Source organism: Babylonia areolata, chromosome 14, assembly GCF_041734735.1.
Source record: "Babylonia areolata isolate BAREFJ2019XMU chromosome 14, ASM4173473v1, whole genome shotgun sequence".
Classification (NCBI taxonomy): domain Eukaryota; kingdom Metazoa; phylum Mollusca; class Gastropoda; order Neogastropoda; family Buccinidae; genus Babylonia; species Babylonia areolata.
Genome location: NC_134889.1, coordinates 10,413,790 through 10,441,120, shown reverse-complemented (window position 1 = coordinate 10,441,120; position 27,331 = coordinate 10,413,790). Strand labels below are relative to the sequence as shown.

General features: G+C 41.9%; 1 protein-coding gene across 4 annotated transcripts in view; it reads left to right on the top strand.

Moving 5' to 3' along the window:
• Positions 1 to 1,795: 1,795 nt before the first annotated feature.
• Positions 1,796 to 27,331, top strand: part of LOC143289804 (FK506-binding protein 15-like) — a 62,117-nt gene continuing 36,581 nt past the window's right edge. For all 4 annotated transcript variants that reach the window (XM_076598961.1, XM_076598962.1, XM_076598960.1 and 1 more), the window contains exons 1-13: positions 1,796 to 1,927; positions 4,013 to 4,110; positions 4,581 to 4,656; positions 6,625 to 6,694; positions 7,238 to 7,312; positions 7,974 to 8,072; positions 9,028 to 9,180; positions 10,617 to 10,685; positions 11,619 to 11,762; positions 13,335 to 13,502; positions 19,497 to 19,610; positions 23,643 to 23,862; positions 25,817 to 25,908. In XM_076598961.1, coding sequence (XP_076455076.1) covers positions 1,878 to 1,927; positions 4,013 to 4,110; positions 4,581 to 4,656; positions 6,625 to 6,694; positions 7,238 to 7,312; positions 7,974 to 8,072; positions 9,028 to 9,180; positions 10,617 to 10,685; positions 11,619 to 11,762; positions 13,335 to 13,502; positions 19,497 to 19,610; positions 23,643 to 23,862; positions 25,817 to 25,908 — 1,428 coding nt within the window. In that variant the 5' untranslated portion in view covers positions 1,796 to 1,877. The remainder of the gene's footprint in view (positions 1,928 to 4,012; positions 4,111 to 4,580; positions 4,657 to 6,624; positions 6,695 to 7,237; positions 7,313 to 7,973; positions 8,073 to 9,027; positions 9,181 to 10,616; positions 10,686 to 11,618; positions 11,763 to 13,334; positions 13,503 to 19,496; positions 19,611 to 23,642; positions 23,863 to 25,816; positions 25,909 to 27,331) is intronic.

Genomic DNA, 27,331 nt, shown 5'->3' with positions numbered 1-27,331 from the left:
AGAACGAGAGAGAGAAATCACGTCACTCACTCAGACGATTATGCAAGAGAAAAACTGTATAGTTCCACACATTCTTTGGAAGCAAACAACAGAGAAGTGAACAGCTGAGGTGAAATGGAAAAAAGAAGAAGAAGATGATGATGGTAAATGGAAGGCAGCAGTTTTCAATGACAAGAGGAGAGTTTTAAGCAAACGAACTGCACAGTACAGGGCTGGTTAGATTTTCTGAAACATGTGCTCCTGCCTGCTGCCTGACGTTTCTATGGAAAAAGGGATTGTCTGCATCAGAGGTACGTGTGTGTGTGACTCTGTGTGTGTGTGTGTGTATGCCTCTTTTTTGTCCACTGTGTGTGTGTGTTCGCGCGCGCGCGTGTGTCTGTCTGTCTGAGTGTCTGTGCCTGTGTGTGCCGGGGTGAATCAGGATCAGAATCAATTTTATTTGTCAATTAAACCTTGCATAACGACCAACTATTATATCATGTATAGGCCTAGTATGCATGCATGTTGATGTGAGGAGGGGAGACTGGGTGAGGGGTGGTGGTGATTGGGGGAGGAAGGGAGATATGGTGGAGGGGAGAGGTGTGGTAGAAGGAGGTTTAGTTGACTGACTATTGGGTGTTTCGGAATTGGAGGGCACTGGTGAGCGGAGTGGGGGCGGGGGAGGGGGAGGGGGTGCAGTTTTGCACCAGCAGCTATTGCCAACATGCCGATATTGACGTCAGTGAGGCAATATATGTGACATTTAAAATGTTGAGAGAGAGATTTGCTTGATAAAATTGAGGCAGCTTGTGTGTGTGTGTGTGTGTGTGTGTGTGTGTGCTCCTCTCATATAAATTTCTTTTGGACATTTACTGAGCTGGTGGTATGACCTGCACTTTGACAGTTTTTGTTTAACTCACTCAGTACGGCCAGTCCTCTCTTCTCCTCTACACAGACCCCTCGGATGTCCAGTGGGTGTCTGAATGACCCAACATTTAGCTTCCGTCGTCAGAATTGTGGTATTCTTTGTCAACATTCACCTCTTCAGTATAAGAGCCTTCCGCTTGCAATATTTTGATGATGGTAACTGGGGTGAAACGCTGTTAGCGTCGTCTCTTTCGCCGTTCGTATGGAGAGAGTTAATCATGATCTGATTGCATAGGTTGGGATCCTACCAAAATTAAACTGAAAAATGTCAATTAAACCTTGCATGGGGTATGAAGTAATTGATCATCGACTTTCGGATTCTTCATTTTATACTGTTGTTACAGTCAAACTGAAATTGCTGATTGTTCTGATAATCTTGATGGTTAACTCTTACTACTGAGACTGGAAATGGACAAACTTTGCGAACAATTAAATACTACAGCATTAGCATTGTAAAATTGACAATATAAACAGAATTTCTTGTTTTGGAAGGAAACACCGACCAGCAATGATTCATTATCATGACCATCAGGTATTGACATCAAACTGATGATAGATTGCTGGAGAGTTCCACGCTTACGCGACTTACAGAGGCACGTCACTTGTTCTGTGCTCTTGAAGTTGATTAGATTTCAAAATTTGGGAGCAGCAAAGGGTGTCCCCACCCTATGTGAGGTGTGTGTACACGCATGGAAATTCATTCTTCTTGTAGAGAAAACGTCCACGTGACTTAGAAAATTAACAATAGAGATAAAAATATTTTAAAAAAGCAAAAAATTAAATAAGATGATAGATGAATAAAATGAATACAGAAAGCAAAAAATCTCATAATGACGTCACCAAAGTGTGTGTAAACTTTCTGCAGTAATTTACATTGACGTGTTACACACTTCCGGTTTAGCACGCTCATATGATCGGTGTGACCAAACCTACACCGAAGTAACCACCGACAAAGTTTACCATAGGGAGGAATGTTTTTCACATCTGAAGATGACGAGGGGGATTTTCTTTCTCCTGGAGGGTAACAATACACTGAATAACTGAATAGATAGCGTGCTATTTTGATAGATATTAGGAACATGTCGTACAAGATAAGGAAAGTCTGCAACTGTCGATGATTAACAAAAAGGGGGGCGGGGAGATTCAACAATAGTTTAACAGTTTACACCCTTTACTTTGTTCTCGAAGTAAAGACATGTTCATTAAGAATTCATTGTTTGATCTACACATGTTTACTGCTATAATCATCTTATGTTATCATAACAATGTTGGCAGGCAATGTATTCGTTCTAATTAATCCAGTGTCGGATGTTAATATTTTTTATGAAGTCTTTAACTTGTTTAAGTTAACTTAGTTTGAGTGCTCACATGTCAATCAGTGAAACAAAATCATATACACTGGACGACAGATGCAGCAAGCTATCGGCATGTATGCAACAACTCATTTCTTTTGGCATTTTATTACTCACCTCTCCGACCCTCCTCACTGCCCACCTTCCCCAACATCTTGGTTGATCTGACCCCACCATGGTACTGTTAGTAGTAGTAGAAGGATAGGGACAGAGCAAGCATTGAAGCTTTTAAACAGTCCCTTCTTTGTTTCATAACATATTTTGGTAGAGATTTTTGGTCAAGCTCAACGCTTCATTTGCAGAGTTGAGAGTATTTATTTGTGAAACTCAAAAAAGATAGTTTTGTAGAATTTTCCAGTTGATTCTTCAGTGATCCAGTTGATAGTGCTTGTTTCAGATGAGGTGGCAGTTGATTCCATGCATTAGTAACTGGATTACTGAAGCAGAACTTTCTTGTATTAGTATTTGAACATTACACAAAAGTTGTTTTCGTCAGTATTTTTTGTGAAACTGAACTTAGGTGCAGAGGAGAACTGTTCCCAAGACACATCAATATGACACCATTCATGTGTGTTCTGTATGTCTGCATGCTTGTGTGTTTATGTGTGGGATGGTACAGGTGTTTTGTGCTTTTTTCACTTGCCATGAGGGTTCTGTTTTATAAAAACATGAAATTTTACAAAAACCATTGCAAAGTATTTTCACAATTTCACACATATTTTTGATTATGACAATGTCCAAATTGATAAACTTATACAAATGTTTTCAGATTACATTGATGTAGTGTTTTAACTATTGAGAAAGAAAAGAAAATAACAACGACAAAACAACAACAACAACGATGATAGTAATAATGATAATAATAATAATAAAAAGAAGAAAGTTAATTGCAATCATAATGATAATAAGATAGGGGTGGGTTTTTTTTTTTAGTTCATCATAAGTAGTAGTAGTAGTAGTTTTATAGGAATAAAAACAAGTAAATCGAGTGAGTGTTGTGGCATTCAGATCAGAACAAGTCCATTTTACTGCACAGCCAGAGACTGATTCTTCAGATCATTGTCACGGTGGCCATCACTTCATAAGCAACATGGCTAGCCAGAACATTTAACTTGAAGGGGGACTGTTCCAGAATTTTGTCATCTTCATATAATCATAACCATCCATCCCAAACAAATATTAAAGACATGAAAAATACAGAATGGAACTCTGTCTGTCTGTCGCTCTCTCTCTCTCTCTCTCTCTCTCTCTCTCTCTCTCTCTCTCCCTGTGGTCTTATTCTTTATGATTGTCTCCACTTTTCAGTTAGAGGTTGCATTCATTGGTGATAAAAAGGAAAAGTGGATGGTCAGGATGTACAGGGTTGTGGAGTGTGTGTGTGTGTGGAGGGATGTTTGCCTGAACCTTTTGCTTGGGGAAGGAGTTCACATGGTAGTGGGAGTAAGCATGGAACTTTTTAGTATTGTATTACGTAAGTGCTCACAATTTAAATGTATTTACATGATTTAAATGTGTTGTTGTTTTTTTCATTTGTTTATTTTGTTATTTTTATCATTTTTATGTCATTGTTGTACACAGTCATAGGATAGGCACTCCAGGTCTGATCAGTGCATTGGTTTATGCAGTAAGGTTTCTGCTGCTGCTTTTTAAAATCAAAAAGACTTCATTTTTTTTATTGCAGCATATGTGGTTGATCTGTGCACGTATTCTGACACCTTGAAACTGAAACTGAAACTACTTGTGATTTGTTGCAGGTCCAAACTGGCCTCGGTGTTTGGCATGGACCGGGCCAGTACACAGGGTGGAAATGAGTCTCTGACTTACACAGCCCCAAAACAACCCAAGAAAAAAGGTGTGTAATTAGCCATGTGTTTTGGTCAGGTGTGCACAATTAATGGTCATATTGCCAAGGGGATAAGGTGTGCAATTAGCCATGTGTCTTGGTCAGGTGTGTACAAAGCATGGTTTTATTGTCAAGGGGCTTCACTTATTTCAGGGCTTCTTAATGACGGTGAACAAAACATTGGGATGAAGGTGGAGAGGTGGGGTGTTTGTGTGTGGAGTTGGAAGGGGGGTACAGTCCATCTGTTCAGACTGAGTGAAAAATAATTGAGAAATGTGGAAGAAATCATCATGTTCAGTTTGAACATTTTTGCTATGTTGGTATATATATGTGTTGCAGACTTTGTTATAATTTTATGCTCACACACAGGCATGCATCTGTGCACACTCACACACACACACTTTTACACACACTTGCACATGCATATTATGTGATGCTAGATTTTGTCTGTGAAGTTTACATTATATGTATAATTGCAGACGGTGGAGGGGGGGAAGGAGGAGCAGCTCAAACTACTGGTGTCACCTCGGCCACTGTTGTGCACGCCTTTAAGTTGTAAGTGTCTGTAGAACATGCTTTTAAGTTGTGAGTGAAAGATGTGAATGTCTCTTGTATACACCTTTAAGTTGTGAGTGTCTGCTCTGGCCCTGTTGTTTCCCTAGAGTGAGCGTGCCAGTGTGTGAATGAGAGAGAGTAAGGAGAAAGGTGGCAGAGTGTGCCAGTGTGTGAATGAGAGAGAGTAAGGAGAACGGTGGCAGAGTGTGCCAGTGTGTGAATGAGAGAGAGTAAGGAGAACGGTGGCAGAGTGTGCCAGTGTGTGAATGAGAGAGAGTAAGGAGAAAGGTGGCAGAGTGTGCCAGTGTGTGAATGAGAGAGAGTAAGGAGAACGGTGGCAGAATGCTTTAGGTCCGTGTCTGCCAATACAGTGTCATGACGGTCTGGGATTGAATCATGGTTTTGTTCTTCCTCCCAAGTTTCACCAGAAAGTCAGACTGAGTGTCTGTCATTCAAATGAAACAGTAAACTAAGGTCTTGTTGCAGCACACACACTGCACACTGGAAAAGAACCCATGGCAACAAGTGCTGTCATCTGGCAAAATTCTCTAGAAGAAATCCATTCTGATAGGTACACAGGTACATGCGTGACTAGCACATTGGGTTATGTTGCTGGTCAAACATCTGCCTAGCAGATGTGGTGTAGAGTGTATGGATTTGTCCGAATGCAGTGACATGCTCTTGAGAAACTGAAACTGCTATGGCTCTTCTGTTTCCTTGGAGTGAGCGTGCCATTGTGTGAATGAGAGAGAAAGAGAGAGAGAAGAGGAACGCTATGTCTATTCTTTACATGGATATGTTCTTGTGTATATAGTGCATGTGCAAAAAACTCTCTGTAGAGATGACATGGATCAGGTTATATAGTGCTCGTAGAGATGACATGGATCAGGTTATATAGTGCTCTTTTGTGTCAGTCTTCTGAAACATGATAATAATGAAAAGAACAATTAAGGAGAAGAATCAACAGATCAACTGTAAATGCTGTGTAAAGGTTCATTTATATGAGACCTTTCAACTGTTTCAACAGCTTTTCTCAACTGAGACAAATGATGAAGCCAGGAAATGTTATATGACTCTGGTTTGAAATTGTTTCTCCTTTGATGAAAGCTTTGCCATGACGAAAGTGACATGTATTTATTTGTCAAATAGCAGTTTGAAGTAAAGTTTTGAGAACATTGTGAAAAATACAGCGCTCCTAATGCTGGATGTCTGTGATAGTTGCACGAGTCCTGTTGCAGAAAAGTTCTCTTTCTCTTTCGATTTGAATGTAATTATTTACTTGATAACATAAAGGAGCCCACACATCTTAAAATCTTTTTTTGTCTTTATATGTCAAGTGTTTATTGCAGTGTCTGTTTTCTGAATGCTGACAGTCTTTGTTCTGGGTGCAAGCTGGACAGTCTGTTTAGCTTCTTGACATGCTGCGAATACTGTGACTGTGTAGTTTTTTAACCCCTTGGCTGCAGTGTGGTGTACGGTGCACGTCACATGACACACTGGTTCTGAAGCTTTTTATTTCACTCAGCACGCAAGAAATGTCGTCTGCTGGCAAGAAGAATTTACTCCCTTGATCCTCCTGAGTATAGGATGTTAGTGAAATGTGGGTGTATGACCGAGAGTGAAAGGGGTGATATGCATTGTGACCATTTGTGTGTGTGTGTTTGTGTGTGTGTGTGTGTGTGTGTTGTGTGTATGTTTCTGAATAAATTCGACTGTTTGATCCAGATGGGCCAGCCTCTCATATTCACCCCCCCTCGCCTCCCCCTTAGTTTTAATTTAATTATTGCACTTCAGATTCATTGTAAAGTATGTTTGTTATGATTTAACTTGAGGGTATATTTTTTTCCTTTTAAATGCAAGGAAATTTCTAAGTTTAATTTTTCTACATTTTACTCTCTGTGTGTCTGTCTCTCTTCATTCAGTTCCAAATCATACAGTGGTTTTTGGTTTTGTTTCTCTGTCATTCAGGGTAGACAAGCAGTACAGCAGCCAGGGGAAAGTGGGTGCTGCCATTCTCACTAACCATGCTGCTCACGAGGTATTGGCTTTCTGTCTCCTTACCCCGGCCAACCTGCACTCTTTCCATGTCTCCTCTCAAGTTGTCTGGACATATAGTGTAGATAAGTCGAAGTTTGTTTGATTAAAGTTATAATCAAGCGACAGAATACTTTTTTTTATTAAAAAAAAAAAAAAAAAAAAAAAGTAAATAAATGAGAATGCAGGTTTTTTGGGTGTTTTTTTTAAGGGTTGCTCAGCTGTGTCTCATGAACAGGTTCTGAATTATCTTATTTCTTTCAGCCCTTTCTGCTGAGTTTTAAGTTTGTTTGTTTTTTTACTTTTAACCATTTCTTTGCCATTGGTGATTTAGCTTTGTGGCAGTGACAATTGCTTTGGATCCCAAATATTGCTTTTTATATGCTTTGCATTCAAGCAACCGCAAAATGTGTCTGATATCTGTATAATAATGAGAGTAAGCAGAAAACCTGGAGTGAAAACAGTTTGATTTGAATGAAACTGAGCTGTTAAAGCATTGTTTTTTGTTTGTGTGTGTGTGTGTGTGTGTGTGTACATTGCTGTGCAGTATCGCATCCTCCTCTACATCAGCAAGCAGCAGCAGCTGACCAACGTCAAGATCACACCGAGCTTTGCCTTCAACGTGAGTGCTCTTTCCTTGTTTTGGGAGGTATACCTTGTTTGGCTGGCTGGGTGACAAGCAACAAAAGTGGAAGATAACCATGACTAGGTTAATGACCCTCAACATGCAGGAATGAGCTGATACTCTGACAATTTAAAGATTCATCCATGATAGCGTGAATGAATATCCAGACTATTTAAAGATTCATCTATGAATGAATTGATACCCTGATGATTAAAAAACTCATCTATTATTTTTAGAGAACTAGATATATTTATAGAAAATTAGCAGATAAAAAAAGAGATAGCTGTATACTTCACCTTCATAGTGGCAGCTTCACAGGTTTTTCTCCAGGCACTTTCAGCCACATCAGGAATGCACTCAGGCTTTTTGTTATGACTGATAGCCATACATACTTCATCTGAAGAAGATCAGGTGAGAAAATCCAAACCTTGCACTTATGCATCTTCAGCCCTCTAGAGAATATGCTGTTTATTGTTCTTCATGTTTTCTTTTGTGTATGTGACTTAATCACGGAATGTAAATGGTTTGCATAAATCTTAGCTTCTGCAGAACGTGCAATATGTTTTCCTTTATGTAATTTGTCAGGGAATGTGAACAGTTAGCATGCATCAGTTATGCCATTCACTGACAGGTCTTCATGGTTCCTTTACCTGTGCAGGTTCAAGCCAACAACTATGCCAATTTCTACGATGATGCGCGTGTTAACTGGTCAATCATGTTCACCAGTGCTCAGGACGCAGAGAAGTTTGCAAAGGAGGTAAGTCAATTAGTGTCACTGACTGGCCACTGTTTGGAGTGTTCACTCAGTGAAGGAATGATATATTTCTGGGAAGAATCAGTATCATATTTATTTGTCATGGAATCCATAAACAAAGGTTTATAGATACAACAGTAAAGGGTAAAAGCAACCAAAGTGAATGCAAGGTGTGTGAGTCATAACTTGATTTTATGAATTCTGCTTTGTGAGGACGTGTTTTTAAAAATTATCATTTTATATATATATATATATATATATATATATATATATATAGCCTCTCTTCAGGCAGAGACCAGGCTCAAAGTGCCTAACAAATATTGTCAGAGACCAAGCTCCAAGTGTAAGTCTTCTTGGCGTTCACAGTACTGTGACAAATACATGATACTTTGGTTTGTTGGAGGATGCACACTGGCCAGGTACCTCTGTCTTCAGCCCTGCAATTTGTCTTTAGCACAGCAGTCTGCCTACCTGGGTGAAGTCGACTGACAGCTGTCTGTTGGCGCTTATTATTAGTTTCCGGTCATTCAGTCGGGCTGTAGTCATGCGTGCACACACACACACACACACACACACACACACACACACACACACACACACACACACACCATACAACACGCAACACAACACAACACAACACAACACAACACAACACAACACAACACAACACACACACACACACACACACACACACACACACACACACACACCACACAACACACACACGCGCACACCACACACACACACACACACACACACACACACACACACACACACACACACCACACACAACACACACACCACACCACACAACACAACACAACACAACACACACACACGCACGCACACACAACACACAACACAACAAACACACACACACACACACACACACACACACACACACGTATGTTAGAAGTGTTCCCCAGGGACAACAAGTGTGTTGTACTGTGACGGACAGGTGGGGCTGTTCCGGGCCCTGTCGGCGGGGGCACAGTTGCCGGGGGTGATCCAGCAGGACACCCGCACCGGGGAGGGGGGCGGCCTGGAGACAGGGGACAGTGTGGAGGCCAAGTACACGGGGTGGCTGCTGACCAACAACACCTTTGGCCAGGTGCGTCGTCAGTCTGTTGTGTTAGGGTGTGTCATGTGCGTGCATGTGTGTGTGTGTGTGTATGATTTGCTGCCGTGCGAGTTTTTTGTTATCTGTGAGAAATCCTGGTTGTTGTTTTTTTGTCTTTGTGTTGTGGAATCATGTTTTTTGAAAATACTGCTAATCAGGCTTCTCAGTGACACATTCTGGGATGTGCAACATTGGAAGGTGGGGTGAGGGGAGGTGCTCTTGCACTTATGCATAATATATACCGTAAAGTTCAGTCTATAAGCCGCGACTTTTTAACCCAGCTTCAGCCTCTGCGGCTTATACAGTGATGCGGCTTATTTGAGGATTTTAACGATCCCAGGAGTGTCACGTTCTCGTCAACTCACCAAAATCATGATTTCTGTCCATGAAATTTTGGATGAGCTGCAGGTTAGTGTGCTAACTTTTCACATTTTATAAATGAAATCCCCACAAATTAAAGCCTTCAGATCAGCATTCAGTTCTACTATGCTCAAGTGTGCACCCTCATCATGCCGAAAACACAACGTAATGCCTATGATGCAGCCTTCAAATTGAAGACGATCAACCTAGCAGACGACAGTGCAAGTGGCGACCAGCAGCGACCTCCACCTTGCGTTCATGTTCATGAAGTGAAAGCGAGGCTGAAGTCAGTGACAAGATGGCAGAGGAAGCTGTGCTGGTTCTCTTTAACTCGGACACTGAAGATGAAGATTTCAGTGGATTCAGTGAGCAGGATAACGTTGAATAAATGTGACTGTCCCTAAATTATGGATCTTATTTTCGTTGTGTTTATTTTTTTTTTTTTTTTTTTGTGGCGCTAGCAGTATTTCTTTTCTATTGCTTTTCTTTGTGTTGTTCCCGCTTGTGTTTATTTCATAACCTACAGTATTGACAGCTTTTCTGTAGTATCAGTATGTGTTTCAGTACTGGAAATAAGTGCGGCTTATAAGCCAGTGCGGCTTATATATGTATGAAGTTCAATTTTTTCCAAAATTTAGTGGGTGCGGCTTATATACCAGTGCGCTCAATAGACTGAACTTTACGGTACTTTGTGCAGTGATGTGCATCTGTGAAAAGTTTTTAAAAGAATTATTTAATCTGTTAAAAGTTTTTAATAGAATCATAACTTCTTGCAATCATTTGATTCCCATAAGTTGTTATGATTTTGCGAATGTGTCGACTTGTACATTTGTTTTATGTTCAGTACTTTTGTATGAGAGTGTTCTTTGCTCTCCAAGCTGAATTTGTTGATTTATATTTTGTTTGTCATATAAATCTGAAGTGTGATTAATGTATTATTATTTTCTCTCCTTACAGCATAGTTTTCCTGGTATTCTGCTTGAGATGTGTAAAGTTTAAAAAGAAAAAGAATGCTATTTTTTTTTTTTAATGAAAAGAAGACAATTAACTGCTGCGTCATGTTGCAGGTCTTTGACAGCAATGTCAGTTCTGACAAAACGTTCCGTTTTAAAGTGGGCAAAGGCAAGGTCATCAAGGTCAGTTTCCTTTCACATTCTGTCATTGCAAAATAGTATCATTTTTGTTGCAACAGATTTCTCTGTGCGAAATTCAGGCTGATGAGCATGTGGCGAGTGTTTCACTACAGTGCAGCACAACCTTTTTTTGCTTAAAATTTTTTTTTTTCTTTGTTTTGCTATCAGAGTTGATTTTTCTATGTTTTGCCAGGGACAACCCTATTTTGCCATGGATTCTTTTACATGTGCTGTGTGCATGTTCCACCTGGGACCTAGGTTTATTGTCTTAACCAGAAGACTTTTTTCTTCTTCTTTTTTTCCCACCCCTGTAAACAAGGTTCTGCATCTTGTGATTCATGATTACAGATTCAGTGTATCAAAATTCAAGGTGCTGTAAACATTAAAAAACAACAACTCATGTTCGCTTATATTCATACTTCATCAATAAACATGTTTTCTGGTCCAATGAAACGAACAACAAAAATGGGAAATGTACAAAGTTGGCAAGAAGGAAGAACAATAGATATGGTATTCTGAATTCTGTCTTTATACATAATGATATTCAGCATATATGTGCTTGCAAATTGGTCATACTTGTGTTTTGTATGAGGTTGAACACCCATGTGTGGGCTGGATAGGAGGGTAGGGTTTTATAAATGTGGTTTTATTTTTAACAGATTTTCAGTTAGGTTATAGAGTACAGAGTACATTTTTATAAATCAGTGTCTTGTCTTTTCTTCTTTTTTTTCTTTATGCTTTTTTTTATTATTTCATTTATTTATTTACTAATGGCCTTCCTCACTTATCCAAGAGGTTGACTTACTGCTATGATAATATGAATGAACAACATTGTGCATCATCCAGCAGAAGTAAAGACTTAACAAAAAGTAACCTGGAAGATTTCAACATATTTCATATCCTCACATTATCATCTTTGTCACTGGTGGTGTACAGGGTTGGGACCAGGGCATGCTGGGAATGTGTAAGGGAGGCAAGCGACTGCTGGTGATCCCCCCTAGTCTGGCCTATGGTGCCAAGGGCATGGCTGACCGCATACCCCCCAACGCTACCCTCATCTTCGAGGTGGAAATCTTGAGGGTGAGTACATTGATTGTTTATCAGGAGAGCTGAAAAGGGCTGGATAATGGTGGATATTACTATGGCCACTTAACAAGATGCATTGGCCTTCCTAAAACACTCCTCCAAGGAACTGTTCTGAGAGGGAGATGGAGGGGAGCAGAAAAAACAGTGGACTGACAACACTGCAGCATGGACAGGAAAACCATTTTCAGAGACCCAGGCTTTGACATACAACCAGTCCTGCAAGAATCTGGTGAAGAGTTTTTCTGTGCGGCACCCCAATGACTGCTCACAGAGTCCCAGAGACTGCTCACAGAGTCCCAGTGACTGCTCACAGAGTCCCAATGACTGCTCACAGAGTCCCAGTGACTGCTCACAGTCCCCAGTGACTGCTCACAGAGTCCCCAATGACTGCTCACAGAGTCCCCAATGACTGCCCACAGAGTCCCAATGACTGCCACAGAGTCCCAATGACTGCTCACAGAGTCCCAGTGACTGCTCACAGAGTCCCAATGACTGCTCACAGAGTCCCAGTGACTGCTCACAGTCCCCAATGACTGCTCACAGAGTCCCCAATGACTGCTCACAGAGTCCCCAATGACTGCCCACAGAGTCCCAATGACTGCCACAGAGTCCCAATGACTGCTCACAGAGTCCCAGTGTCTGCTCACAGAGTCCCAATGACTGCTCACAGAGTCCCCAATGACTGCTCACAGTCCCCAATGACTGCTCACAGAGTCCCAGTGACTGCTCACAGAGTCCCAGTGACTGCTCACAGAGTCACAGTGTCTGCTCACAGAGTCCCCAATGACTGCTCACAGAGTCCCCAATGACTGCTCACAGAGTCCCAGTGTCTGCTCACAGAGTGAAGGGAGAAGACGATTGCTGCATTCTTTTGACACTCTGCCCAAAAAACAAAAGAAAAACAACAACAGAAAGGTGTAGCTGACCACAGACCTGGTGCTGGGGAAGCGAGTGATTAATCTGTGTGGAAGAGTTGGTTAGGTGCTGGACTTCTCACTCACTGTTCACCAGTGATCAGGGTTCACCAATTTGCCATTGTGTGTCTTTGGGAAAGGCACTTTACTCCAGTGTTCTTCACTCATGTGTGAATGAGTACCTGACTTCAGTCAGAGAAGATTAAAAGCAGGAGGAGAGGATTGGGCCACACATTCCCATGCAGCCCATAGCACATTCAGCTCTGGGTAGGAGCCGACCATTGGCCAGAAAAAAATCCACCTCTATTGGGATTCAAACCTGCATCCTCCCTGTCATCAGTCACACCTCTGACCACTTCTCCACAGCGGGTGGTGACAGGCCTGATAGTGACAGTAACAGTGGGTATTATCTGGGTGTGGGTGGAGTAGGGCCTGCAGGGTTGTTATTCCTGGTGCTGTCCATTCCCCTGGAGCCAGTTGCATTGCTTGGACGGAAGAGCCTAGTATGGCCGTAACCCGCTACTAACTTTGTGTAGTATGGAACTGACTAATGGTGTAGTTCGGTCAACGTAGGCATTTAGTCACGTGTAACTGTCAAAATGTTAGAACCAAGCAATGCAACTGGCTCCTGAAGACCAGACGTGGTATACAGGTCAAACTGCAGAAAGGGGAGAGCAGTGCAGAGACAACACAGTCACCTGCCCCTACCCCAGCTCCAGTGACAGATCCTGTGCCCATGCCGGGAGAAGTGCCGGACATGGATCATGGGGATGACACGGTGAAGGAACGCACCAAGTCCATCACTGAACAACTCTCCAATGTATGTACTATATAAGTGTGGCATGACTTTGATATACAAGAATGACTGAAGACAAATAACGCAGTCTCATTACAGGAGTGAGTCTGGTAGTAAGGAACAGTGACCAACATCCAGACAGGTAACCTCAGTCGTATCTCAGGCAGTAGTTCTATACTGAGCAGCAATCTGGTCGGCAGCAGTCAAGGGGTTAAACTCATGTGTGTGTGTGTTTGTGTGTGTGTGTGTGTGTGTGTTTGTGTGTGCTTGTTTGTATGTGTGCTTGGTGCCTTGTCAGAGATGTACACTTAACTCTAAACTTAAACATTTGTTGACTCACATCGGATGGCCAGTCTGCATTCTTTCTTACTGCCCCTCCAGGGACCCCATCTGATGTCTATGTCTGAATGGCTCAGCTTAGAGCTTTCTTTGTTAGGAATTTGGTGTTCCTTGTCTTCATCCACCTCTTCAGTGTGACAGCCTTCCACTTGTTGCATGTTAAGGATGTTCAGTCATCATCTCTTTTGTTGGTTGTACAGAGTTTCATGATGACAAAACAAAGGCAGTTCACTCTTAACCCTTTGAGCCCTGACCACCGCTTTACTGGTGGTGGGGAGGGGTGGCATAATGCCTGGCCACCGGTTGAGTGGTGTGTAAACACTTGTGTCGTGTTTTGCTATTGGTTGACTTATATTGAAGAGCCAATCAGAAAAACCGTAATATTCTGACGTCAGTGAACGTAGTACCAACATTGCCGCACCTTTTCACTGTGTTTTGTGCATGTGCTTTGGATAAAAAAGATCGATTTCTACCATGAAGGGTGCAGAGTCTCAACCTGACACGCCTCCTTTGATCAACTGATTCTGCATGCTCAGATTCATTTTCAACATCTTTAATCTGTAGCAAAATCATCCGATTGGAATTCCACCTCACTATCAGAGTAATCATTGTCATACTCTACTTCCGATAAATAATCAATCATATCAATTACTTGCTGCGTTGTGTACAGTTGTTTTCTCGCACGTTTTGTCCCTGATTTCTGTCCTGACAGGCCAGGTTCAGACTCTGCACACTTCAAGTGTTTACGCACCGCTCAACCGGTGGCTGGGCATTATGTCATTTTTCCCTGCCACCGGTAAAGTGGTAGTCAGGGCTCAAAGGGTTTAGTACCAATTATTTGCAAATTTTGGCTCAGGAGCTCAGGCAGAAGGGTTAAAGTTGCTCAGGAATTCAGGGCTCAAAGGGTTAAAGTCATTTTGTGAAGCATGCCGGAAATAGAAATGCCTTGTCTGCCAATCTGCAAAGCATTTGGCCAAACCAAGAACATTGTGATTGCTGTCTCAGTTTCAATTTTTCAAGGAGGCGTCACTGCATTCAGACAAGTCCATATATGCTACACCACATCTGCTTGGCAGATTCCTTATCAGTAGCATAACCCAGTGCGCTTAGTCAGGCCTTGAGTGTATGCATATACAGGCATGAGATTTTTCCGACTATAGTCGGATTTCCAACCGAAAATTGGTTCCAGAGGCCATTCTTCAGATTCGCGTAAATCCGTTGAGAAAATTGGAGGGGGACTGGGGCAGGGGTGAGGTTTTTTTCCGACCGACGAAGGTTGCACAAACGTTGTCCAACCGATCGACAAGACAGACACACAGCGTTTGCTAAAATGCCCTATGTTTGGATAAGCAAACCAATTGAGAATAAGTGTTCCGTTGCTCCTCTGTCATCATTCAGCTTTATCCGTATTCGGTCGCGATTTCACAACTTTCACTCGCAGGCTTCACGACTTGCAAAGATACCTGATTTCGTCGATCATCTTCGATCATCAACAAAATGAGAAAACTCACAAAGGATAATAAGATTTTTGCAGCAGAGATCGACAAAGGAGTGAAAAATAGTGGAGCAAGGCTTGGCAAGATGAGACCGTGAAATCAGAAGTGAAGAACAAAAAAATAACTTTACGGGTAGGCGATGCCAATCACAAAATTGATGCCATGGGCAAGACCAAGTGCAATTGGTGTCAGATTGTATGGGTGCAACTCTTCCATCTTATCACGGAAATCTGTTTTCAGATTAACATAAAAAACTAAGCGTCCGTTTTTTTTGGGGGGGGGGAGGGGGGAAGCCAAAAACTGATGGGCCATTCTATATCATTTGCCAATGATCTGTCAAAAGTGAAAACGGAATGCTCTTTTGAAAGCGTAGTTTGTTGACCCCTTGAGAGGCAATCCAGTGACTTGTCAGAGCACCAAAATCAAAGGCAAAAAGTTTCCTGTCAATTGAAGATGTCAAAATGCCAGTAACAAAAGGCGATCCCTTCATGGCATGCATTGATATCACTGTAAAAAGCACGCACGCGTGCACATGCCGTGCACACACATGTGGACGATCACACACACACACGCACAGACATGCGGTGAGCGCATGCACACACACACAAACCTGCGCGCATGCACAGCATGCACATAACACAGTAAACACAGTAAACACCTTGGCAGTAAACACAGTAAACACCTTTCTGTGATTTCCATCCCTGTCAAGCCCCTAGTACAACTGGGTACAACTGCTTGACCCAGGGCTGTTCACTTCAGCAAAAGCTGCAAATGTTTGCCACTTTACTGATGCACAATGTAACATTGTTGCCATTGAAACAAACTTTGTAGCAATTGATGTCAGTGCTTTTTCTGACAAAGCCAGGTTGCAGTACATACAGTTCATGGCAAGAGTCAGTTTATTTAGATCTGAGATCTATGACTATGAGCCAGATTAACAAAGTTACACACCCACACACTCTTTGTAAAAAAAAAAATCACATGAATGTGCTCAGGTATACACACTCTGATTTTTATTTTCTCGCTCTCTCCTTCACGCTTGCACATGTGCACACATATGAGCGCTCACACAATCACAAAGAGCTTAATAAGTCACACATCTCCATACGCGCACAAACACACACACACGCACACTCTCTCTCTCTCTCTCTCTCCCTCTCTCTTTCTTGAACATACACACACGCACACACAGAGAATTGTATTTAAAGCAATGCACATACATGCACGCGTATAAACTTGCACTTTTTCCTCCCACCTTTCCCCCTCTCTCTCTGTCTGTCCCTCTCTCCCTCTTTCTGTCTTTCTCTCTGTCTGTTTGTCTGTCTCTCTCTCTCTCTTTCACGCATATACACAGTGTTGTATTGAACACACACACACACACACACACACACACACACACATGGAGAGAGAGATCTATTGAATTTGAAAGCAGTGCCTACACATGCACAAATACAACTTGCATTCTTACCTCCCACCTTCTCTCCTCTTTTTCTCTCTGTCTGCCTCCCTCTCCCTCTCTCTCTCTCTCTCACTTGTTTACACACAGTTGAATTGAAACCACACATACACACATGCATGTGCGCACTCACACTCGCTTGCTCTCTCTCTCTTTCTCCCTCACACACAGTTTAGTTGAACACACACTCACACACACACACACACACACACACACACACACATACACACACAGAGAGTTCAGGCTTGGAACACTGACCACTAGCTCTAACTGAGAATCCTTGACTGCTGAAAGTAATATAACCAGCCACATACCCACACCCCCTCCTCCCTCCAGTCATTCCACTTCCCCCTTTCTTTCCTCAACCAACACACATGCCTGTTTGTGGAATGGAGACTACATCTGAATAGACCAGATATCAGTTTTAATGGTACCGTGCAAACTTGTGTGCTAAGTACATTTTTCTTGCAAACACCACACACACACACACACACACACACACACACACACACACACACACACAAAGAGCCCCAAACCTCTTAAAAATCACTAATTTCATTTTCGGCCATGGGGCTTTTCCACCCTGGACCCCAGCCATTTTCAGAGGAAACTCTCCTGGACAATTCCCCAGCCTCAGACAGGCACACACACACACACACACACACACACACACACACACACACACACACACACACACACACACACACACACACACACACACACACACACACACACACACACACACACACACACACACACACACACACACTCTCTCTCTCTCTCTCTCTCTCTCTCTCTCTCTCTCTTTCTCTCTCTCTCTCACTCACTCACTCATTCACTCACTAACTCACACAAAGAGTTTAACACACACACAGTTGTATTTAAAGCATGTACATACATGCACACATAGAGTTGCATTGAAAACACACACACACACACACACACACACACACACACGCACGAGACAAGATTTTGAAAATCATGTCCCCAAGGCTGACCTTTACAGGTTTGAAAGCAGAAACACTTCAGATTAGGAAGAATTGGACTGATTTTTGTCTTCTATGGGTTGGAATACCTCAGAGGCATTGGTGGCCCTCAAGTGCAGATTTCATGGTTTGAAATAGAGAAAAACTTCAGACCCCCACCAGGGGCGTTGCCCCATGGACCCCCACTGGGGGCCTTCTGCGGCCCCCAGGCCCCCACCTTTCAGACTCGATCACAATTTCCAAATCTGATGCCTGATATATAATTGTGTGCCTATCAGAGGGGATTCCTTCTCCAGAATTTTGTTACCATGGCTTTTTTTCAGCGCGCCAAGTGCATGTTGCACACAGGACCGTGGTTTATCATCTGATCCGGATGACTAGACACTTGGTTTGATTTTCCAGTCAAATTTGGGAGAAATGGCAAGAGCAGGATTCAAAGCCAGACCCTTATGGACTCTGTATTGGCAGATGAACATCTTAGCCATTCTGCCACCTTCTTCCTAAGATCTTGGCTTTCTCCTAGATGCCAACATGTACCTGAAGCCTTACATGGCTGAATTGTGCTGTCAGCGTGGGGCTCCATCACATCGACACTGAGACCATTCCTGACAGAGGCTGTTTCAGAAAACCCGGTTGTCTCCCTGTATGTTGATGACACCTGACTCTGCAATACATTTTCATAGGATCATAGTACACTGTTACTCTTCTACTCCAGCGCACCCAGAAATGAGCAGCTTGGATCACTCTCATAGCATTAAAAAAATAAAAATAAAAAAAAAGCTGTAAATCACTTCTTCAACATCTCTACTGCTTTCTGTCAAGTGCAGAACCCTGTACAAAACATATTTGTGTCTGCTGCAGTATTTTGACATAATGCAGCCCCCTCACTACTGCTCTCAGAACTGTTTCCAGGTTGACGTCACTGCAGGCTCTCACTACATTCCAGCTGGTTATTCACTACTGCTCTCAGAACTGTTTCCAGGTTGACGTCACTGCAGGCTCTCACTACTTTCCAGCTGGTTATTCACTACTGCTGTCAGAACTGTTTCCAGGTTGACATCACTGCAGGCTCTCACTACATTCCAGCTGGTTATTCACTACTGCTCTCAGAACTGTTTCCAGGTTGACGTCACTGCAGGCTCTCACTACTTTCCAGCTGGTTGTTGTGTATTTCTGCTCCCTGCCTGCAGAGTGACTACAGTCACCATGGCCACAGATACTGCCCCCTTTCTGCAGCCACACCTGGAGTTACCTTCCTTTCACTGTCAGACACCGCCCGTCCTGTCTTTCTTTTAAGCCAGAATTTGATTAGTCACACAGTACTGTGATAATGAATATCCTTAGGGGTTGGCAGCCCTGACACTCTTTCAGGTCTTCTTGATACTTACCATGAAATGCTGCAGAATTTATGTTTGAGTTTTGATTAATCTGTCACCAGATTTGCCACAAATCTTATTCTTGGTGCAGAATTTGCAAACCACTCGTGTAAAAAAAGAAAAAAAAAGGCAATTGTAACCACATTCTAAATGCTAATTTCCTTGGAAGCTTACATCATCATCATAATGATGATGATGATAGTGGAAATAATAGTGAAAAAAATAATGATGATGATAATAATAATGATAATAGTTTATTTATTCTGCTCTTCCCGGTAACACAGTAAAGTTCAAGGCACATTACATATTATATAATAAAAATATATATATATATATATATATATGAATGACACTGTGTCCTACAGTCGCCCAAGTCGGACAAAGCCAAGTTGATATCACGGATGGCTAAGATGGGACAACCCATGTTACCCAGCATGTCCGGTGCTGTCCCAGCACAGCCTGACAGTGAAGAGGAACCGGTGAGTTTTGTACACATCATCTTCTGTGGTCATGGGCTGCAACTGTCGCATTCACTTGTTTGTACAAGTGTACATGTTTGACCACTTTTACCCCATCATGTAGGCAGTCACACTCAGATGTGTGTGCTGGGTTATGTTTTTCCATAGCCCACTGAATTCTGACAAGGAATTTTTTATATATAATGTGTGTATTTGATCTTCTGCATATGTGTACACACAAAGGTTCAGGTGCTAGCAGGTCTGCATGCATATGTTGACCCTGGGGATGGGAAAAAACTCCACCTTTGACCATTGCTCCTCATTTGAATAATGCATACTGGAATCAAGCTCAGTTAGTCCTCGTAATGAGTGATCTTTTGGTATGTTTTCTCTTGATTTCTAAGTTGTTTATTTGTAAAATGTTGATTGAATAAAAATGTATAAAAAAAATTTAAACCCAATGATTTCATCCACTTCTGGATCAGCAAACATTTTGTTCCATTTCAAGATTGTTGCCAGATTAGCAAGTGAATGCCTTTCTAAGTGTTTTCTTGTTTATATAATCATGTTCCATTAAGTTCTGCAGGTTTAAGACAGTTTGATATGCCATTTGCTGCTGTGCATGATTCCGGAAAAACAGTAAAAAGAATATCTTAAGGACAGAATACCCCATGACATGTTCATTGTGTATCCATGTCAAAACAAGGATGCTGAATTAACCAAAATTATTATTACGTATTGCACCTACCTTTGGTCATAACACCTGTCTTTAGTAAGAGACCAAAGTCTAAGTGCTTTACGAATGTGGTTTCATTTGAACAACAGGTTGCTAACCAGGGTATAGTTGACAAACAGTTGATTTGAACAACAGGTTGCTAACCAGGGTATATTGACTAACAGTTGATTTGAACAACAGGTTGCTAACCAGGGTATATTGACTAACAGTTGCCTTTAGGCACTTATCATTCATTTCCTGTGTCATTCACTTAGGCTACAGTCATGTGAAACACACACATGTACATTTGGGCAGATTTTTTCTTCAGAATTTTGCCAGGGAAATTCCTTTTGTTGTTGTGGATTCTTTTATGTTGAAGCTTTTCTCTCATTCCTTCCCTCTCTCTCTCTCTCTCTAACCCCTCCCCGTCCCTCTCTCTCTCTAACCCCTCCCCATCCCTCTCTCTCTCTAACCCCTCCCCGTCCCTCTCTGTCTCTAACCCCTCCCCGTCCCTCTCTCTCTCTAACCCCTCCCCATCCCTCTCTCTCTCTTTCTCTCCAGGCTTTATCTCTTTCTACAGTTTTATTTCTTTTCTGGGAAATATCAGTGTCACAAATTACTGAACATGAAGCACATTGAAGTGCTGATCATGGAGACCAACAGTGCATTAATTTTCAGAGACACTTTCTTGGTATACACACTCACATGCATACACACACGCACACATGTTCACATGCGCGCGCACACTCACACACACACACACACACACACACACACACACACACACACACACACAACTGACAATACCAGCCCCAGAGCCCAGATGGTAAACTTAGATGCATTGAGGTGACCTATTTCATGGCTCAAAAGTTCAGTGCAACTCTTTACATTTAGAAACAAGAGAGGCAAGGCCTTCAAGACTCACTTGTGATACACTTTAAAAAAATCTAATCGTTAAAATGTGTTCTTGACTGGCGCAATAGCCAAGTGGTTAAAGCGTTGGACTTTCAATCTGAGAGTCCTGGGTTCGAATCACGGTGACAGCGCCTGGTGGGTAAAGGGAGGAGATTTTTCCGATCTCCCAGGTCAACACATGTGCAGACCTGCTAGTGCCAGAATCCCCTTCATGTGTATATGCAAACAGAAGATCAGATACGCACGTTAAAGATCCTGTAATCCATGTCAGCGTTCAGTGGGTTATGGAAACAAGAACATACCCAGCATGCACATGCCCGAAAGCGGAGTATGGCTGCCTACATGGCGGGGTAAAAACGGTCATACACGTAAAAGCCCACTCGTGTGCATACGAGTGAACATGGGAGTTGCAGCCCACGAACGCAGAAGAAGAAGAAGAAGAAGAAAAATGTGTTCTGTATTTGTTATAAAGCTTCGGGTTAAAAGGAAAAGAAAAAAAAAACCCGGCAGATTTGAACCCCACGTGTTCAGGTGAGAAGAAACTGTCTTACCCATTACACTATCGGGGCTCCATACCTGACGTTCAAAAATATAATATTTAAACATGCTTTTTTAAAGGGCGATAAATCGATTGCGGTATTCGCAGTAAGAACGCTGTTTAAATCATGTTATTCTGGTGTATCTTGGGCATTAAAAAAATCTTTAAGGGCAATTAAAAATTCTTTTCAAGTCCGCGGTAAAGGAGACATGGCTATCCCTGCAACATTTAGCCGTTTTCTCTGGATCTAGATAGATGCACAAGTTTAGTTACACCCGGTTGACACGGTCGATTCAATTTCTCTTTTATGTTCATTCTAGTTTTAAAGTTGATATGAAAAATGAGTATTTTGTTAAACTAATAACATGTAGAGCCAAGTACAAGTACTTCTAAACGTCGTATGAAGTGAAAAGGACTTCATTTTGAGAAAAGTCAAGACTGGAAATTTTTACGTTTCATCAATTCAAGGGTATTAACTCTCATGGTTTATTATTTTTAACTGTGAATTCCGACTGATTCTGTGGATATTTTTATGGCAGTTTGGGGCATAATCCAGTAAGTGATGAGGCGTTCACAAATCTTTCTCTGAATAAATATTTAACGGTCTCCTTCTCCAACTTTCTGTCACATGTTATCGTGTATTGTCGGTTGAATATAGGATTGAATGGGCAAGTCAACAACTTGAAACAAAATGGCGTCGTTCGTGTTCGCGAAGAATATGAGCATGTGCTTTGAATATCTATAAATATGTGTACGCAATTGATTTTTGCCCATGACCTTCAGGGCTCAGCCAATAGATCTAAAAAGTCCACTCGTCGTATTGATTTTAGTATTTTCCGAAAAAGACCACTTGGGTGAATGAACATAGTGAAAGCCCTGTACACTGAGAGTAAAACACACAAGCTTTTTATGTATTGAGTATAATTTCAAAATATAATGTTTAAGATGAGAAAGATCAGTTTAAAGCAAATTAAGCCCCCTAGCATTAATTGCAGATTAATTTCCCTTTTTTACTATTTGCACCAAAGACATGCAAAATAAATATAACTCCCATGCTTAACAAAAGAAGTTCCTGTTTGAACAAAAAATGATTAAAAAAAATGACTGCTCTTGTTGTTGTGTCAGAATATCAGATCAAAGTGCCAAGTTTAGAGAATAAAAAATATATAAATATAACAGTAAATTCAGTTTGCATATAATTCGGCTTCTTTTTTTTGTTTGTTTTTTTGTGCCCATCCCAAAGGTGTAATATTGTTTTAAACAAGATGACTGGAAAGAACTGAATTTTTCCTATTTTTATGCCAAATTTGGTGTCAACTGACAAAGTATTTGCAGAGAAAATGGCAATGTTAAAGTTTACCACACACACACACACACACACACACACACACACACAGAGACAACTGAACACCTGGTTAAAACATAGACTCACTTTGTTTACACAAGTGAGTCAAAAAAGGGAGACCAAAGCAGATCTTTAAATAGATTGGGAATGATTGTTATCAATAGGATTGTTATCAGTAGGGTATACAAATGAGTGAAATAAGGAATTCAGTCTTTGACACTTAACATGAATGAGGCTTTGACTGTGGAGCCACAGCTGTGAGTTCTCTGTGTGTAAAAAACAACAAATCAAAAGCATGTAACAGGAAGCTGCATGGAGAAGATAAACAACTCACACAACAGTCAACAGATTGCAAAAAATAGAGAACAATGATTGTATCATTCTAACATACCTTGTCACTTCGATGATATGAATGCACTTGTGATTTGTGCATGGCTTGAAATAGGTTAAGTGGTGTCGTACCTTGTATCTTGTATGTCACATGTCAACCACTTCTCTTTCAGAGATAACTAAGTGTTATTGTATCTTGTATCTTCCCAGCCCTCCCCGCAGCCCTCCACCTCCAAACCCCAGCTGCCGACCAAACCTCACGCCGCCCCCCACTCCAACCCCCACCCCCAGCCCACCATGGCTCATGCTCAGACCCACCCGGTTGGGGAACCGGTCGCTCAGCCGTATGCTCAGCCGATGGCTCAACCACCCATGGCGGCCCCCTTGGGCATGCAGGGTGTTCCTTCTGCTCAGCCGGCATTTTTGCAGAGTGAGTTGTGCTGCGTTGTGTGTGTGTGTGGCTATGTGCATGTAGGAGTGCTGGTGTTTGTATGTGTGGGGTGTGTGTGTGTGTGTGTGTGTGTGTGTGTGTGTGTGTGTGAATTCATCATTATAGAAAGCTGCATGCCAGTCTTGGGTAAAACACTCAACAAGTCGTTATCTAATTTCAATTAATAAATAATCTTGTGTTTTCAACCCCTTGTGTTTCCCATGCATTTCCAAAATAAAACAGGAAAGAACATTGCAAACAGTGGCTGATAGAGGGTTGAAAGAGTGAGAGTAGAAGAGAGAGAAGAATGAGGTGATAGATTGAAAGAGTGAGAGGCGGGGTAGAGCCGACTGATGGCTGCCACTGGGTGCTTATCATTCTTTCCTGTGTCATTCAATCAGATTTCAGGCATGCACACACACACACCCAGACAGACATGTAATATTTTACGTGTGTGACCATTTTTTATTTACCCTGCCATGTAGGCAGCCATACTCCGTTTTCGGGGGTGTGCATGCTGGGTATGTTCTTGTTTCCATAACCCACTGAATGCTTACATGGATTACAGGATCTTTAACCCTTTCGCTGCCAGGAAAATAAGATTTAAGTGAAATCTATTTGCCAGGGTTTTTTCACAAAAAACGGGTATAAATTTTCCAAAAATTCTGTGCTCTTTGTTATTGGAGAAAGACCCATAAAAGTATATATTTTCTGAAAGGTAAATGAATAAAGAATACAAAACACATGCTGTTTCTCCATTTTATATATTTTTAGTGACATGCTGTTGTTTTGAAATCAGTGTTTTGTTTTTTGTCACATTTTCAACTTGTTAATTACAAACATTAGTCAGGTAATTTGCACAAAAACATCATATTTTCTGGACAAATGGATATCTGCAAACACAAAATCATACTAGAACAACCACAATATATATATATATTTTTTTTTTAAGAGATAGATACACAATACATTGTGACTTCTCCAAGTGATAAGATGGATGTGAGGCCACGCCCCCTCAGTTTCCACCCCCCTCCTCCTCACCCCTCTCACACGGTCACTTGATTCAGTTCTCATCTGACCGTGTTGGCTGCGTGCCAAGAATATCGCTCTGCTGCTAATTCGGTCATCTTCTGTCGTCTGCTAACATCTGTACAGCCGGCATCACTCACTGACAGTCGCATCTTGGCCACTCTCTTGATTACTCCCTTTATTTCTATCAGATCGTCCTATAAATGTTCATCTCTATCTTCTCCTTCGAATTTACGCTTCAATTCTTTCTGAGCATCAGCCAAAGAAAGAAATCATGGTTGATTTAGTTCGTCACGATCGCATGTCTTGAGCACGGCATCAGTCCGACATTTTGTTGAGCGAGCGAGGAGAGAAGTCAGGCAAACACTTGGACAGTGACCCAACCAAAACGTTCAAATAAAGGACTGCTTCATGACGTAGATGGGGTTTCTAGCTATGAATAGAATCTAGAGAGATTCCCCAGGCTAAAGCTACCACTACTTTTGCCAAGGAAGTGAACGCAAACCAGGGAAAAGTCAGAATATTTCGATGACGAGTTATCTCGTCATGCAGGCAGCCTAGGGGTTAACATGCTTATTTGATCTTCTGCGTGCATATACACACGAAGGGGGTTCAGGCACTAGCAGGTCTGCACATATGTTGACCTGGGAGATCAGAAAAATCTCCACCCTTTACCCACCAGGTGCTGTCACTGAGATTCGATCCCCAGACCCTCATATTGAAAGCCCAACGCTTTAACCATTCGGTTATCAAGGAGAAGAGAGAAGAATCAGGATGGTGATAGAAAGAGTGAGAGGAGAAGAGAGAGAAGATTTAGGAGTGACAGAGGGGTTGAAAGAGTGAAAGGAGAAGAGAGAGAGCAGAATCAGGAGGTGATAGAGGGTTGAAAGAGTGAGAAGAATGACCTGTCTGCTGTCATGTCCAGATCTGCCAGGTGCTCAGCAGCTGGCGGTGTTCCAGCCTCAGCCAACACTGCTACAACAACAACAACAGCTACTGGCCATGCAGCAGCAACAGGTGAGTGTTGGTTGTGCCACAATTATTGTGTCAGTCACAGGAAGTCAAGGGAAGTGTACTGTAGTTTCTCACATGAAAAATTTTGTTGTGGCCTTGTAAAACACACACACACACTCACACACACACACAAAAACAACCAACAACAACAAAACAACATTCCAAATATAGAAGATACATGGAATGCAATATCCTGAAATGGGTATGTCACAAATTATGAACTATACATCTGTAAACTATTTTATTAATAGAGATCAGACCGGAAAAAAACATATGATTTAAAACACAAACACACACACACACTCTCTCTCTCTCATGCAGACTAGTCACTTCAAGAATGAAGAGCAGGTTGGAGTTGTTGAGGACTAAAGAAGTCAGTGCTGTTTGAATAGGTTGTTTGTAGCAACCCCATCCTCTGGAAATTGTGTGTCCTTTTCTCTTTTACTGTCTTTGCTTCCGCCTTTTCCTCCTTCACTACTGTCAAGCTTTTTCTGCCTTCCCAATCCATTACACCTTTCTTTTTGCTTTTCTTTTTTTTTTTATTACATGCACATACACACACACACACACACACACACACACACACACACACACACACACACACACACACACATGCTTTCAATTGTTTTGTGTATGTGTGTGTGTGTGTTTTCGAATGTGTGAGAGTTTTGTGTTTGACATGGTTGAATTTTTTATTTAGTTGGATAGTCTTGACATGGCCCCGTGTGATCGCCTGGATGATAGTATAAGCAACAATGTCATATGTCAAACTGGTGTGTGTGTCTGTGTGTGTGTTCAGATCAGATGTCAAACTGGTCTGTGTCTCTGTGTGTGTGTTCAGATCAGATGTCAAACTGGTGTGTGTCTGTGTGTGTGCTCAGATCAGATGTCAAACTGGTGTGTGTCTGTGTGTGTGTGTGTTCAGATCAGATGCCAAACTGGTGTCTGTGTGTGCGTGTGTGTGTGTTCAGATCAGATGTCAAACTGGTGTCTGTGTGTGTTCAGATCAGATGTCAAACTGGTGTCTGTGTGTGTTCAGATCAGATGTCAAACTGGTGTCTGTGTGTGTGTGTGTGTGTGTTCAGATCAGATGTCAAACTGGTGTGTGTGTCTGTGTGTGTGTTCAAATCAGATGTCAAACTGGTGTGTGTGTCTGTGTGTGTGTTCAGATCAGATGTCAAACTGGTGTCTGTGTGTGTGTGTGTGTGTATGTGTTCAAATCAGATGTCAAACTGGTGTGTGTGTCTGTGTGTGTGTTCAGATCAGATGTCAAACTGGTGTGTGTGTGTGTGTATGTGTTCAGATCAGATGTCAAACTGGTGTGTGTGTCTGTGTGTGTGTTCAGATCAGATGTCAAACTGGTGTGTGTGTCTGTGTGTGTGTTCAGATCAGATGTCAAACTGGTGTGTGTGTCTGTGTGTGTGTG